We start from the raw sequence: 15363 nt of genomic DNA, 5'->3' as shown, positions 1-15363 counted from the left end.
GACTTTTTCCTTTAGATTACTGAGAGCTGGGGTCTAGCTGTGATAAAAAGGTAACAGGAGGGAGGCCGAGGCGGGCGGAGCACAAGGTCAGGAGATCGAGACCATCCTTGCTAACATTGTGAAACCCCATCTCTGCTAAAAATACAAAACCTTAGCCAGGCATGGTGGTGGGCACCTGTAGTCCCAGCTCCTCGGGAGGCTGAGGCAAGAGAGTGGCGTGAGCCCGAGAGATGGAGCTTGCAGTAAGCCGAGATCGTGCCACTGCACTCCAGCCTGGGCAACAGAGCGAAACTCCGTCTCTAAACAACCAGACAAACAAACAAAAAGGTAACAGGAATAAAAAAGCCCTTGAGTCTGAGGTTCACTGCTTCTCAGATTACACTCATGAAATTCCAAGTAGGACATCCACATAGGCTGCAAAGACAAGTTCCAGAAGTCTCCAGGAGTTTCTTTTGCTGCTGAGCTCTTGATTCGTGGGAGTGGAAGTAGGGGAGACAGGATGTCCTTGGAGGAGCACTTCCAGTTAGGTCTCTTACACATTTAGATATTTAAATGAAAAATTAGGAGTCTGGCAATTAGGGATTGGATTTATTTTTGTGAAGTTGCATTATTCTGAACACTGCTGGTTCCTCTGGGCCTACCAGTGTTTCGGTAAATACGGACACGCCCTGTGTAATCACTTAAGAAAGCGGTGACTTCCTTTCAGAGAATATGAAGAGGAACTGTCCATTGCATGATGTTATGATTTGCTAATGTACCTCTTTCTATAAATTGTCAAATGTGTCAAATGATCTTTTAGCAGACTTGATTTTAAAATATGATAATTCGTTGTACTAGGCCATGAAAGCAATGAACCTGTTCTTCTACAGCCTCCTAAGAGTTGGACATGTATATTTATTGAAAATTACATATTTCTTTCCACTTTTTAGAGTCAATTGAGGAATCATGAGAGAGAACAGCACAGTCTTCCAGATACCTTGTCAATAGCAACTTCTAATGAGCCAAGAATTTCCAGTGATACAGCTGATGGAAAATGTGTCCAGGAAGGTATCTATGTATTTTGTTATATGGGCTGCAGTGACTCGCACATGGCGTAAAAGTGCTCTTAGTTGTCATGATTGGTTATTTTCAGGGCAAAAGCCTATATTCTTCTCCATTTTTTGTACCATGGATGTGAGTGAATCTGATCTCTGTTTCTGAGGAAATGCCAAGTACTGAATGAAGCAGATGATTACTAGGTCCTAGGTGAGAAGCCCTAGATAGTAAGGATTCATCTTCAGCTTTGTAGGTAGATATTGCAGTTGAAACTTAAGCGCCCCTTAGAAGGTGATGTACCAGCAAGCCAGAAAAGCTACAACATGGAAAACAGACTTCCCCTCCCTCTCTCGGCACCAGTTGACCTACTGAGAACAGAGCTTTTGCAGATGGTAGGCCCCCACCCCAAACTTTAACTGGGGCTTCCCACTGTTATCTTATTCTTACCCAAGTATGACTGCCAGATTTCATCTGCATTATTTAAAAAAAAAAAAATACTCACACATAGACACACAAGATCTTTTTATGTACTAGTTAGGTAGCAGTCAACCGAGTTTCTGGTAATAGGAATATTAGAATCAAAAGATTTAATTAGAGCTCCATGAAAAGGCGGATGCCACATCCAGAGAATTAAGTATAAAGTGTACTAAGCTGTGCCGCTTTGGTTCAGCTCACTTAAATTGATATACTTTAAATGTCTCCAGTGTGGCGCATAATGTTTATGGGAGATAAAACATATTGGGGTGACTTTCCTTTTTAGATTTACTAAGAATTAAAGTTAGAAACGACTACAGAGTGAAATGTTTTACCATAATGTTTCATTAAATTATACCCCAGAAAGCATAACTGATTCTAGAATGCTTCTGAAAGAACTGATTTTGACACCACTGTAGCACCAAAATTCTCATGTCAAACAGATGTCATCCCTGTAAAACTCTCCAAAACAAAAGGAGTTTATGGCATAGCATCTGTTTCTGCAGTAGATGGCTGAGCTAAAACAGTTTTGTTTCCTTTTTACAAAATAGCCCTCAATGCCTCCTTTTATTTTAATTCATTATGTTTCCATATCTCCTTTAAAGGAGACATTAAAACGTTTGATATGATTGAACTATAAATCCCTAATGAAGGGATGAAGTAAATATTACTCAGTAGCACCACCTGCAGTTAATATCAGTGTTGGATGACGTCTTTTTTTTAGCACCGTCCTAAAAAGCAAACATTTCAAACTGTCCAAATGAGTTAACAGATTAAAATTCACAATTTTAATAAAAAGATTAAAGCGTCAGCTCAAAATTAAAATAACCACTTCAGACTTTACAGTATTAATGTATGTTTACTATATTTTATGTTGCAGCATCTTTTCTTTGTGGCTCATGCCATTTTTTAAGGGTTACATGTATGGATTTTTAAATTGCCTGCCATGCCTCTTTTTCTCCACCTGGCTCCATTTGCTTTTTTCTCTCAGTACTGTAGCAGTTCAGATGGCTGCATATTTATACCTGGATGGGTATTCTATTAACTCATTAGATATTTTGAAATCTGGTTGTCAGATCAAAGAAAAAATTTTTAGCTCACAAATAAGGTAATAATAAGTCATGCTTTGTTAAAACTTCTTTAAGCATTTAGTAAACTTGTTAAACAGGAAGAGAGATGTGTGTCTCTGTGATCCCCAGTCTCTGCCATTCTGACAGCACAGATACCTTAGAGCATGTTTCAGCTTAACATTTGCTTGGCCAAAAGGTGTGGCCTGCCTGTCTTGAACTAGATACTGTGCTAGGTGCTGGGAGTGCAGTGAAAGGCATCACTGCCCTTCAGGAACCCAACTCAGTGAAGAAGACAGAACGAGGCTGATGGGTGTGTCAGCAGATACCACAGGAGCTCAAATAGAGCCGCAAGCAAAGCCCTTTCGTATGGTGTTACTCCATGAAACCTAATTAAATTGGTTTTTATTGGAAACCTATAATTTGCCAAGCCCTGGGGATTCAGTCTAAACAGAACAAGCAGATCCCTTATCCTCAGAGAATAGACATTTAGTGACAGGGCGGAGATTTTACCCAGTCATGCAGGTAAAGTACAGACTTAGCTAAAGGAAAAATGTAGGACTTACTAAACTATGCTGTGAGGTTCTAGCGTTTCCAATTTGTAGATGAGAAAACTGAGACTTCAAGAGGCAAAATAATTTACCCATGATCATACTAGTAGAAAGTGGCAGAGCGAGGACTAAGCCCAAGTTTTTGAACTTTAAATCCAATATTCTTTCCATTGGAAACAGTTGCTTGAAGTATCACAGGCTCTCATTCTGTGCTATATTAAGTTTTTCCATCTGTCAGTTTTATTAGTTGTCATTGATCTGTAATATTTCTCACACAAAACCATTATCCAGTATTTCACACTTCATTTTTTAGGGTTTTTTTAAAACTGTATTTGGAACAGTGCCATTTATAATCAAGTCCAAGTTTTTAACCTACCAATTAAGAGCAATACTTAGATTATAATTATGATTAGTGTGTATATTAATGTTATAGATTTATACCAGGAAATTAGGACATTTTGTTCTGCCTGGCAGTAGTTATTAGCAAAAGAAAATTTCAATTTCAGAAGCTGTAAATTTAACTTAAGGATTTTCTTTGTTGAAATTTCAGTGTGGGTTTTCCTTTGTATAATACCACGGATTTTACTTTTATGCAGTGTATACAGGTGTTCTACCTAAGCTTTCTTCCTGCCAAGAGACACACAGTTCTTCCTGCTCTGCCTTTTTCATGAGCTTCCATGCTTGTTTTGTTTCTGAATATAAAGCAGAGTGTGAATAGCCTGTGGACTGTATGCTGACAGACAAGTACATGAAGCATTGAATATCTTCAGGAAATCGTTTTATATGATCAAGTCACTCAACTTGTGTTGACATAAGCTTACCCCAACTTGAATTACTCAGCCCTGTTGTTGCAGAGTGAGTTTAGTAACATGGCTTCTTTTCATTGGATCCATGTTTCCTGCATTTCGGAGAGCTGCATATTCATGTCAGTCATAACCTTTGTCCCTGTAACCCGTCAGTTAACTAGAAAGAATTATACATTGCATAGCACTTAAAAATTTGCGCTGCTTTTCCTTTCTTGTTGCATTGATAGCTAACGTTTAGTGGTAAACAAAGAAAATGCACTGGGTGAAAAGGCCTTAGGCTTTTTTTTGCAGGGGGTGAGTAGGGGAGAGATCTCATGCTGTGTTGCCCAGGCTGGTCTCCAACTCCTGGCCTCAAGCGATCCTCCCACCTTGGCCTTCCAGAGTGCTAGGATTATGGGCATGAGCCACCACACCCAGCCAGCCAGGCTTTTTATGTTGAGTTGGTTATATATGCTTCATAGCTACACTTTATAATATTGGAGTATAGTATTAAATTACAGCTTGTTGGCAAGTCAGTGTTTCTTTAAGACAGTATATCCAGTATTGGTTAGAGTAACACCTATTTGGTGATACAGATCAACAGGGTGTCTCTGATTAATTTAGCTCCTACACAGTCAGCCGGAAGCAAGTTCATTATGATTTAGAATATTGTACATGGTTATGCAGAAATCATCCCAACCTATCTGTGTTTATAGGTCAGATGATGTTCAGTTTGTATCTGCTGATAGTGTATATGCGGAAAACCTATAAAACCACTTCAGACTTGTTAAAACAGCGAGAAAGCCGTGATTGAAATACTAATACAACTGTGTGGTATAAATTTTCATTTACAATGGAATGTAAATGCTGTCATTTGAATCTTGTCAAAGCCTGCTACTAAAACTCTGAAATACCTTGTCTAGGGAATAAGTCTTCAGTCCAGAAACAGTATAGATGTGATGTGTGTGATTATACAAGTACAACATATGTTGGTGTCAGAAACCACAGGCGAATCCATAACTCTGATAAGCCGTATAGGTAAGTGTTATGATTCTAGAATTTTAATGCTTGTATTAAAATATTTTATCGTAAAAAATAAAATGAAATAATTAAAAATGTATAGCACTTATTGAAACACAGGTTAAGAAGTAAGAAATTTCCACTAATTGGTTTTATATTTTGTTGTTTATATATTTACTTATTTATTTTTTGAGTCAGGGTCTTGCTGTATTGCCCAGGCTGGAGTGCAGTGGAGTGATCATAGCTCATTGCAGCCTCGAACTCCTAGCCTCAAGGGATCCTCCCACATCACCCTCCCAAAGTGCTGGGATTGCAGGCGTGAGCCACTGCACCTGGCTGGTTTTATAAGTCTTGTTTGGTTTGTTAAGATGTGAACTTTAAGCTTGAATCTTAGGACAGTAGGCATTTTGTCTAGTTGATATGTAGGAAATTGTCTTTATCTGTCAATTTTATGTTTTCATTTCATATGGGTATGAATTTCATAGCAATTTTCAGTGCCTTAGAGTTCATTTCAGTAATTTGGCAGTAAGATACTCAGTATTCCAGCAAAAGATCCTTAAAACTTAAAGGCAATAAAATTTCCTATTAAAGAGTCCATTTTTCAAAATTAAGCTAGTATGTATAGAATAAGTCATTTAATGTTGTTAACTTGATTTTTCCCAAAAGCCAATTCAAATATGTATTTCAGAAAATATAGGCATTCTCAGTGATAGTGCTAGGCCATGGGCATAAACTCTTTCACCCCCTTGTCAAAACTTTGCAGGTTTTAACTCTCTCCCCAGAATTTATAGATACGATACAAGTGAGTGTGGGAAAGTTATTTTATTAATCTCAATGAAAACCCGATAGACTGTGCCATAAAAGGTCATTGTTTAATCCCATAGTGTGGTGATCTGTGTATGGTTTCGAATATTTAATATGTGCTTAGTTTGCAAACCAGCAGATTTACTTATAATCACTCTTGAGACAGTACATCTGTTTGCAGAGTCTTAAAACTCTGTGGAAGATATTTGACCTTGCCTCAGTCTTCCTCAGTGTCTTTCTTTCTTTCCTTCTTTCCTTCTTTTCTTTCTTTTCTTTCTCTTTCTGTCCTTTCTTTTCTTTTCTCTTTTCTTTCTTTTCTTCTTTCTTTCTTTTCTTTCTTTCTTTCTTTTTCTTTCTTTCTTTCTTTTTCTTTCTTTCTTTCCTTTCTTTCTTTCCTTCCTTTCCTTCCCTTCCTTCCCTTCCTTCCCTTCCTTCCTTTCCTTCCTTCCTTCCTTTTCTTTCGACAGAGTCTTACTCTGTCATTGCCCAGGCCGGAGTGCAGTAGCGTGATCTCGCCTCATGGCAACCTCCGCCTCCCAGGTTCAAGTGATTATCATGCCTCAGCCTCCCGAGTAGCTGGGACCACAGGCATGCTAATTAGCTAATTAGAGACAGGGTTTCACCAGGTCTTAAACTCCTGGCCTCAAGTGTCTGCCCACCTCAGCCTCCTAAAGTGCTGGGATTACATGGTTACACCATGTCCAATCAGTCTATTTAATAGGTGGAACTGAGTATGTATACATTCGTGATTTATACTGGGAAATGATTAGTAGAATGTGATGGAAACAAGGAACACTAGTTTACCTGATAGGAGGAGAAAGCTTTGCGTTTATATGTTTGGTATCCTTGAATTTAGACATACCATGCCAGATTCATGTGATTTAAGTAAGAAGAAAATAACATTTCTCTGGGTCCAGAATTAGATTGTTCTTTCATTCATGGAGAAATATTTATCGAGCAAATATTATGCTTCAGGGGCCATGCTAGATTCTTGGACTACAGTCATAACAAAACAGATGTCATCTTTGCTGTCATGGAACTTGTAGACAAACAATATGCAAGTAGACCCACAAATACTTAGGATAAATGTATGCAACAGGTTAGTGATTCCAGTTCTGTTGAAGGTTTTACATCTGCTTTATTAGATCAGTCTTGCAGCTTAAAGATTCATTTTGATAGCTGTCAGTGTCTCAGGGATGTTTTCTTATGTTCTTAAAATATTCACAGACTCATAGGATTCCTTGCAGTTGCCCTAGGGTCTTCCTACTAACAGGCAACATCCTATGAGAATCCTCTTTGTGTAACATCAGAGAAGTCTCAGTCTGTTATTTTCCAAATTTATTCACACTCCACTTTGTCACTGGGTTTGGTGTGTTTATGCCTTAGAAACAATTTTGTCATACCTCCCTCTTTGTACTTATTGTCAGTTTTTCCTCATAAGTCTTATTTTCTAATGTCATGGCTCTCCTTTTAACCTTCTTTAAATACTCACTATCCTTTGTCTTTATGGGATTTCTGGTCGCAGAGCATTATGGATTAACATGTTCTATTCCAGGATGTTTCTAGGACTTTCTCCTCGTTGTCCTATACTGTGTACCTTAAGCTGAGCTGGAAAGTGTAAGCTTTATAATGCCTGACTTAATTCAAGGATCACAGGAGTTTCTCTGGCTCTTTTTGCGTCTGCTTCATTCAGTTTCGTTGCCTGGTGCACTTATGGTCAGAGTTTGGGCTTGGTTTCTCAGAGTTCATGCCATACTCTATGCATTTCTGATTCCCTACATTTCATTAAGAAACATGCTCACAAGCAGCAGTAACGAGTTCTTATAGAGCTGCAAGGTCTTGTTGCACAACTTCTAAATTTTGCACAAGGGCACAAAAGGTTTATTGTTTATTTTAGTGTGCCTGTTACATAATAGGTTTTCTGTAGTGGTGAAACCTGTTCCTTTCTCGTGCTTTTGCTTTTTATGCTGTCATTCCAGTCCTTCAATGACCCCATCTTTGTGGTCTGGGCAGTACGGCTTCGTGGATCCCTGGTTCTAGGGGCAGATAGTCCTGAGATTGAATCTGAGCTCTCACTTGTGGGATTTGTTTCACCTCTCTGTGCTTGGTTTTGTCATTAATAGAATGAGGATATTAAGGTTGTGAGGATGAAATGAAATACCATATAAGGTACCAGCACATAATAAGCAGCCAGTAAGTGGTAGCTGGTAGTTACTGGGCCCAGCTTTTATCTTCTCAATAATTCATTATCTAAACAAAGAAAAGTACTAAAAGGCTGATGACCTCTAAACACTGGGGAAACAAAGAATGAATTCTGTGCCAGGGTAGGCAGGCAGAACTCATTTTACGGGAGAGATGCTGAGCCCAGGCAGAGTGCTGTCCCTGCTGAGGTCCCCATGCTATGTCTGGCTGCTTTGGAGTCACTCTAGTGTCTTGGGAGCATCCCAGGCCTGGACCACACACTTCCTGTGCCCAACTGGTGGCCTTGGGAATGTTATGCCACACTAAGCCTCTTTTCCCGTACGAAACCGGGGAGAATACTTCCCTGCTCATAAAGCTTTGTGAAGATTAAGTGAAATTATATTTATGAAGTACCCAGCATGTTACTTGGTGCATTGAAGGGGCTTGTTCCCATTTTCTGCTCATGAAGTTGTCAGATTATCTCAGAAGCCCTGTTCTTACCCAGAAAAAAGAGAGCTGTTTTCCATTCCTGTGGAAGGCAGGTAAAGATTAAAATGACATCATTCCATCCCAGTCCCTACTAATGCAGCTATTAATAACTTTGTTTTTATTCTGTGTAAACCATACACCAATTATAGTTATACCTGACATTCCTTTTTTTTTTTTTTTTTTTTTCCATAAGTTAATTGGGGTGCAGGTGGTATTTGGTTACATGAGTAAGTTCTTTAATGGTGATTTGTGAGAACCTGGTGCACCCATCACCGGAGCAGTATACACAGCACCATATTTGTTGTCTTTTATCTTTCGCCGTCCTCCCACTCTTTCCCCCCAAGTCCCCAAAGTCCATTTTATCATTGTTATGCCTTTGCATCCTCATAGCTTAGCTCCCACATATCAGTGAGAACATACAATGTTTGGTTTTCCATTCCTGAGTTACTTCACTTGGAATAATAGTCTCTAATCTCATCCAGGTCACTGCAAACGCTGTTAATTCATTCCTTTTTATAGCTGACTAGTATTCCATCATATATATATACACACACACACACATATTTATATGTGTGTGTATATGTATGCATATCTCTCTCTCTCTCTCTCTCTCTCTCTCTCTCAGACTTCTTTATCCACTTGTTGATTGATGGGCATTTGGGTTGGTTCCACAATTTTGCTATTGTGAATTATGCTGCTATAAACTTGCGTGTGCAAGTATCTTTTTCAAATAATGACTTCTTTTCCTCTGGGTAGATCCCCAGTAGTGGGATTGCTGAATCAAATGGTAGTTCTACTTTAGTTCTTTAAGGAACCTCTGCACTGTTCCATAGTGGCTGTACAAGTTTACATTCCCACCAGCAGTGTAGGAGTGTTGCCTTATTGCCACATCCACACCAACGTCTGCTGTCGATTGATTCTTTCATTATGGCCATTCCTACAGGAGTAAGGTGGTGTCACACTCTGGTTTTGATTTGCATTTCCCTGATCATCAGTGATGTTGCATTTGATTTGCATTTCCCTGATCATTAGTGATTTTTCATATGTTTGTTGGCCATTTGCATATCTTCTTTTGAGAATTGTCTATTTATGTCCTTAGCCCATTTTTTGATGGGATTGATTGTTTTTTTTCCTACTGAATTGAGTTTGTTATAGATTTTGGATATTAGTCCTTTGTGAGATGTATAGATTGTGAAGATTTTCTCCCACTCAGTGGGTTGTCTGTTTACTCTCTTGACTGTTCCTTATGCAGAAGCGCTTTAGTTTAATTAGATACAGCTATTTATCTCTGTTTTTATTGCAATTGCTTTTGTGTTTTTGGTCACGAAATGCTTGCCTAAGCCAGTGTCTAGAAGGGTTTTTCCAATGTTATCTTCTAGAATTTTTATAGTTTCAGGTCTTAGGTTTAAGTCCTTAATCCATTTTGATTTGATTTTTATATAAGGTGAGAGATTATACCTGACATTTATAATGTTGACCCCAAAGTTTTACCGAAAAGTTCCAGTCAAAATTTTTCATAATAGATGGTCATCAGTTTAGTTTAATATTGCACTGCTGGACCTGCCCTGATTTACATCTCCCAGTACCACTTTTGTAGAGAACAAGATGGGAGAACAAAACGTTGTCCTGAGAGCATCAGTTTCTTTTTAACCATATGGCATGGAACCCATTTTCCCTTAGAAACACAGGTGTACTGTGCTTAGGTTCTGAAACTACACTGTGGCAGGGGGACAGTGTGATGTCAAGGGAAGTACAGGGGCTTTGGGCTCAAGTACTCCACACACTGCCCAGGACATCGTACGTGCACAGTAAATGTTGACTGATAGTTGTCCATATCCCTCAGTTTTTCCTGTCTATAAAATGGGTCTGATTCTTTAAGTTTTTTGTATAAGTTTAATTTATTCTTGAAAATAAATGTATAGTGGTATTATTATACCTTTTCTTCCTTAAGTAGAATAGCTGCCCAAATAATATAAGATGAATTTTTTTTTTTTTTTTTTTTTTGAGACGGAGTCTTGCTCTGTCGCCCAGGCTGGAGTGCAGTGGCCGGATCTCAGCTCACTGCAAGCTCCGCCTCCCGGGTTTACGCCATTCTCCTGCCTCAGCCTCCCGAGTAGCTGGGACTACAGGCGCCCGCCACCTCGCCCAGCTAGTTTTTTGTATTTTTTTAGTAGAGACGGGGTTTCACCGTGTTACCCAGGATGGTCTCAATCTCCTGACCTCGTGATCCGCCTGCCTCGGCCTCCCAAAGTGCTGGGATTACAGGCTTGAGCCACCGCGCCCGGCAAGATGAATTTTTTTAATACCCAGTCCAAAAATACCCATTTTTCCGTAATTGTTTCAAAATATACTTTTAGAGGTAGCTTTTTCATATCGAGAACCAGACAAGGTCCAGCCACTCTATTAAGAGAGTCTCTTAAGTCTCTGTCTCCCTCCTTCCCTCTAAATTTTTTAAATAGATTTTATACTTGATGTTCCCATGCCTCCTGAAAACTGCATAAATCATAAAGGTACAGCTGATGAATAATGACAAATTAAACTCATGCTTGTAACACAAACCATTATCAGCTCTTCAGCAGCACCCCTTCATGGGCCTTCCAGTCTTTAACTACCCCTCCCCTCTTTCTGGTAACCACTATCTTGACTTTTTTTTTTTTTTTTTTTTGAGACAGAGTCTCGCTCTGTCGCCCAGGCTGGAGTGCAGTGGCGCGATCTCGGCTCACTGCAAGCTCCGCCTCCCCGGTTCACGCCATTCTCCTGCCTCAGCCTCCCGAGTAGCTGGGACTGCAGGCGTCCGCCACCTCGCCCGGCTAATTCTTTTTTGTATTTTTTTTTTAGTAGAGACGGGGTTTCACCGTGTTAGCCAGGATGGTCTTGATCTCCTGACCTTGTGATCCGCCCTCCTCAGCCTCCCAAAGTGCTGAGATTACAGGCTTGAGCCATCGCACCCAGCCACCACTATCTTGACTTCTAACATTATCAATTAGTTTTTTCTGTTTCTGAACTTAATAAAAATGGAATCATACAGGACATATTCTACTTTATGTTTAGATTTTTTCACTCAATGTGTGTGTGTATAGTTCCACCTAGCACAAATGCATTTCATTGCTGTATAGTATTCCACTGTTAAGACCACCACAATTTATTCATTGTGCTGTGGATAGACATTTGGGTTATTGCAAGGTTTTCCTCCCTGAAATGATCTGATACCAGTTTGAACATTGTTTTACATGTTTTGGGGCGTATATATGAAATGAGTCCATTTCTATTGGGTTTATACCTAGGGGTAAGATTTCTTGGTAATTGGACATGTATATGTATTCCAGCTCTGGTAGACAGTGTCAACAGTTTTCCAAAATGGTTGTACCTATTCACATCCTCAGCAGCACTTTGTGTTGTCAGTCTTTAATCTCTATTGTTTTGGTAGATGTATAGCAGTGTATTATTGTGCTTTCGTTTGCATTTCCGTGATAATTTCTGAGTTTGAGCATCTTTTCATTTATGGGCCATTGCCCACTTCTTTGTTGCATTGTCTGTTGTATTTAGCATTGTTATGAGGGAATACTTCAGGCTGGGTAATTTATAAAAGAAGAGGTTTATTTGGCTCATGGTTCTGCAGGCTGTCCTCTGCTTCTGGTGAGGGCCTCAGGAGGCTTCCAGTCATGACAGAGGTGAAGCGGGAGCAGATATGTCACATTGTGAGACATGGACCAAGAGAGAGGGAAGGAAGTACCAGGCTCTTCTTAACAGTCAGATCTTGCAGTAACAGAGAGAACTCATTATTCATGAATGGCTACACCAAGCCATTCCTAAGGGATCCGTCCCCATGACCCAGTCGCCTCTCCCCAGGCTTTACCTCCAACATTGGGGATCAAATTTCGACATGAGATTTGGAAGGACAAATATCCAAACTATCATCTGCTGTTTTCTTACTGATTTGCAGGAGCTCTTTATGTATTCTGAGTACAAGGCCTTTGTGGGGCATATTGCAGATGTCATCTAAACTATGGCTTGCCTTTCTACTTTCTTAATGATGTCTTTTGATGAACAGACATTTCCAGTTTAATATAGTCAAATGTATTAATCTTTTTGTTTGTGTTTAGGACTTTTGTGTCTTTATATTCTGAAACTGGTTTTGATTTTTTGAAATAGTCTGTTGAGTAAGGTAGATGATGATGCAGAAATAAAAATGTGTGCTGATTTTCAGGGATGGTGCATCAACTATGTATGCTTAGGTATTACTGAGCCTGGTTTACTGTAATATGGCACTAAAGCTAAAAGAAATCTAAACAGAAAACATTTCAGAAAGGCTTTCAGCAGTGGGAATGACAGTTTGGAATGGAAATAATAAGGTTGCCTCTCAGTTATTGTATGGGATTTGTGTAAATATAAGTATATTAGAAATGATAATAATAGCTGATATTTTTGAGAAGATTGTTTTTGGGCCAGGCCTGGTGTGCTAAGCATTCAATACGTGTCAGTTCAGTCCTCACAGCAGCCCAGTACTTAGGAATATTACTACCCCAATTTTATAGACATAGAAACAAAGGCTGGGCTAGCTTAAATAACTTTCCCCATGTCTCAGAGCTGGAGCTTGAACTCTTGCTTCTAATAACTGTGTCATCCTGCCTGTCTGTGCTACACCAGGGAGATCTCTTTATGAAGTGTACTGCTGCTGCATGCCAGCAGCCCACACCAAATCAGGGTGTGAAACAGAAGCAATCTCATTATGCTCAGGGATTCTGTGGGTCAGTCAGGAATTTGGAAAGGACACAGTAGAGACGGCTTGTCTCTGTCCCATACCGTCTGGGGTCTCATCAGAGAAAGCTTGAAGGCTGGAAGTGACCCAGACAGCTGGGGGTTATAGTCCTCTGAAGGCTGCCTCAGCACAGGCTGGTGCTGTGCTAGCCGTTGGTTGGGCCCCAGCTGGAAAACACACATGATTTCTCCTTGTGGACTTTGCAGGTCTGCTAGTCCCCAAAATGAGCTTCTTAGATAGGTAGGCAAAAGCTGTGTTGCCTTTTATGACCTAACTTTGGAAGTCATAGCCCATCACTTCCACCAGAGTTACAAGCTTCAGTCTTTTTTCATCTGTAGGCATCGTGATTCTTTAGTCAATGTGTTGGCTTGGGAAAAAACTTAAGTCTTTAAAAAGCTTCAGTTTGTTTAAGGAAAACAGTGAAGGAGATAGTTTCATCAGGAGGAAAAAATGTATATTTTGTTTTGAAGAGATGAACTGAAAGAGTTTGTTTTTCTCAGTGGCATGAAGATCTCTCAGGTTCATCACAAAATTTGAAGTGGCTGTTTTGTGGGGGCCTTAGTTATTTCTTTAAAAGCGTAGAAAATGAATTGAAGGTCATAAGATAAGCCCTATTGCAAAATTTCTGTTGAAATCATTGTGTATGTGTTCAAACCAGGCTCAAATCACCCCAAATCTTGTAGGACATCCAGCTGCTTTCTTCCATCTAAGCCCTCAAGGCATTTGACCTGGAAAGTAACCAAGTAAGGTCCCAGGCCAGGGAAGTAGGGGTTTTTAAACCAGCATCCTTATCTCCTTGGGGTTCTGAGACCAAAGTAACTGACTTACTAACAGTGGGAGAAAGTCTGTAGAAAAAATCAGTCTCAGGCTTTTTAGCCACGTTGTAAGAAGCCTTGGGTTTCTACACTGGCTTTCTTTGGGTTGCCGAAGTAGCTTCTTTGCATTGGGAAGGAATCATTTTTTATACAGATACACATCGGGTTTTATTGGGTAACATGGAAATTGTGCTTCTTTGGACATTCCAAAGCCTGGATTCAGCAATGGCCATATTTACAGGCCACTTTAGGAGTCCAGCAATCACACTGTTAGGGTGTTTTTCCTAATGTCATGTGTATGACTTTGCCTTGGTAGAGGAGTCCCAAATGGCTCTGTCACCAGGAGCATCCAGCAGTTCCACCAAGGAAGCAAAGCAGAATCATGACAGGTGGTGTCATGATCAGTGTGCTTTTTTGTCAGTGTGGTTTCGTTTTGGTTTAAGACTTTTTTTGCCCAATGGATGGGGCGGGATAGGAAGGAGCAGTTTACCCTACATGGAAATATGGTTGTTGCTGGTCTGTTGGTGAGGTGGTTAGAAATGATTTGTTAGACATAGCCTCTGTTTCAAAACATATTTTCTTTTTTTTAATGTTTTTGTTTTGTTTTTTAATAAATCTTATTGTATATATTGGAGGTTAACAATATGATGTATAGAATATAGATAGTAAAATGGTTACTATAGTGAAGCAAATTAGCATATCTATCATCTTACATTTTTTTTGTAGCAAAAGCAGCTAAAATCTACTTATTTAACAAAAATTCCTAATACAGTACATTTTGATTATAGTCCTTATGCTGTGTATTAGATCTCTAGACAAGTTCATCCTACATACATGCTGCTTTGTATGCCAGAATCTTCTCTCCCTCCCCACCCCTAGCCCCTTGTAACCACTCCTTCCTTCTCTGTGTGTGTATGTATTGGACTTTTAAGTAACATTGAGCAATACTTGTCTTTCTGTGTCTGGCTTATTAGCATGAGGCCTCCAGGCCCATCCATGTTGTGGCAAAAGGCAGGATCTCCCTTTTTAAGGTGGAATGATTGTGTGTGTGTGTGTGTGTGTGTGTGTGTGTGTGTGTGTGTGTCGCGTGCATGCCACGTTTTCTTTATCCATTTGTTCGTCAGTGGACACTTAGGTCGTTTCCATGCCTTGGTTTTTGTGAGGAATGCTGCACTGAGCATGGAAATGCAGATACCTGGTAAGGTGGCGATTTCATCTCCTACACAGAAGAGGGATTTCTGGGTCATGTGGTAGTTCTATTTTTAATTTCTTTAGGAACCTCCATACTAGTTTTCATGGCCGTACCAATCTACATTGTCACCAACAGTGTAGTAGGATTTCCTTTTCCCTACACCCCTGCCAACATTTGTTCTCTCTTTTGTC

The 15363-nt window shown here is 39.7% G+C and overlaps 1 protein-coding gene across 2 annotated transcripts in view; it reads left to right on the top strand.

Moving 5' to 3' along the window:
• Window positions 1-15363, top strand: part of ZNF507 (zinc finger protein 507) — a 40968-nt gene that overhangs the window by 10104 nt on the left and 15501 nt on the right. For both annotated transcript variants that reach the window (XM_030912842.1, XM_010355780.2), the window contains 2 exons: window positions 930-1047; window positions 4836-4950. In XM_030912842.1, the coding sequence (XP_030768702.1) occupies window positions 930-1047; window positions 4836-4950 (233 nt within the window). The remainder of the gene's footprint in view (window positions 1-929; window positions 1048-4835; window positions 4951-15363) is intronic.

Source organism: Rhinopithecus roxellana, chromosome 12 (assembly GCF_007565055.1).
Source record: "Rhinopithecus roxellana isolate Shanxi Qingling chromosome 12, ASM756505v1, whole genome shotgun sequence".
Classification (NCBI taxonomy): Eukaryota; Metazoa; Chordata; class Mammalia; order Primates; family Cercopithecidae; genus Rhinopithecus; species Rhinopithecus roxellana.
This window is presented reverse-complemented; position numbering and strand designations above follow the sequence as displayed.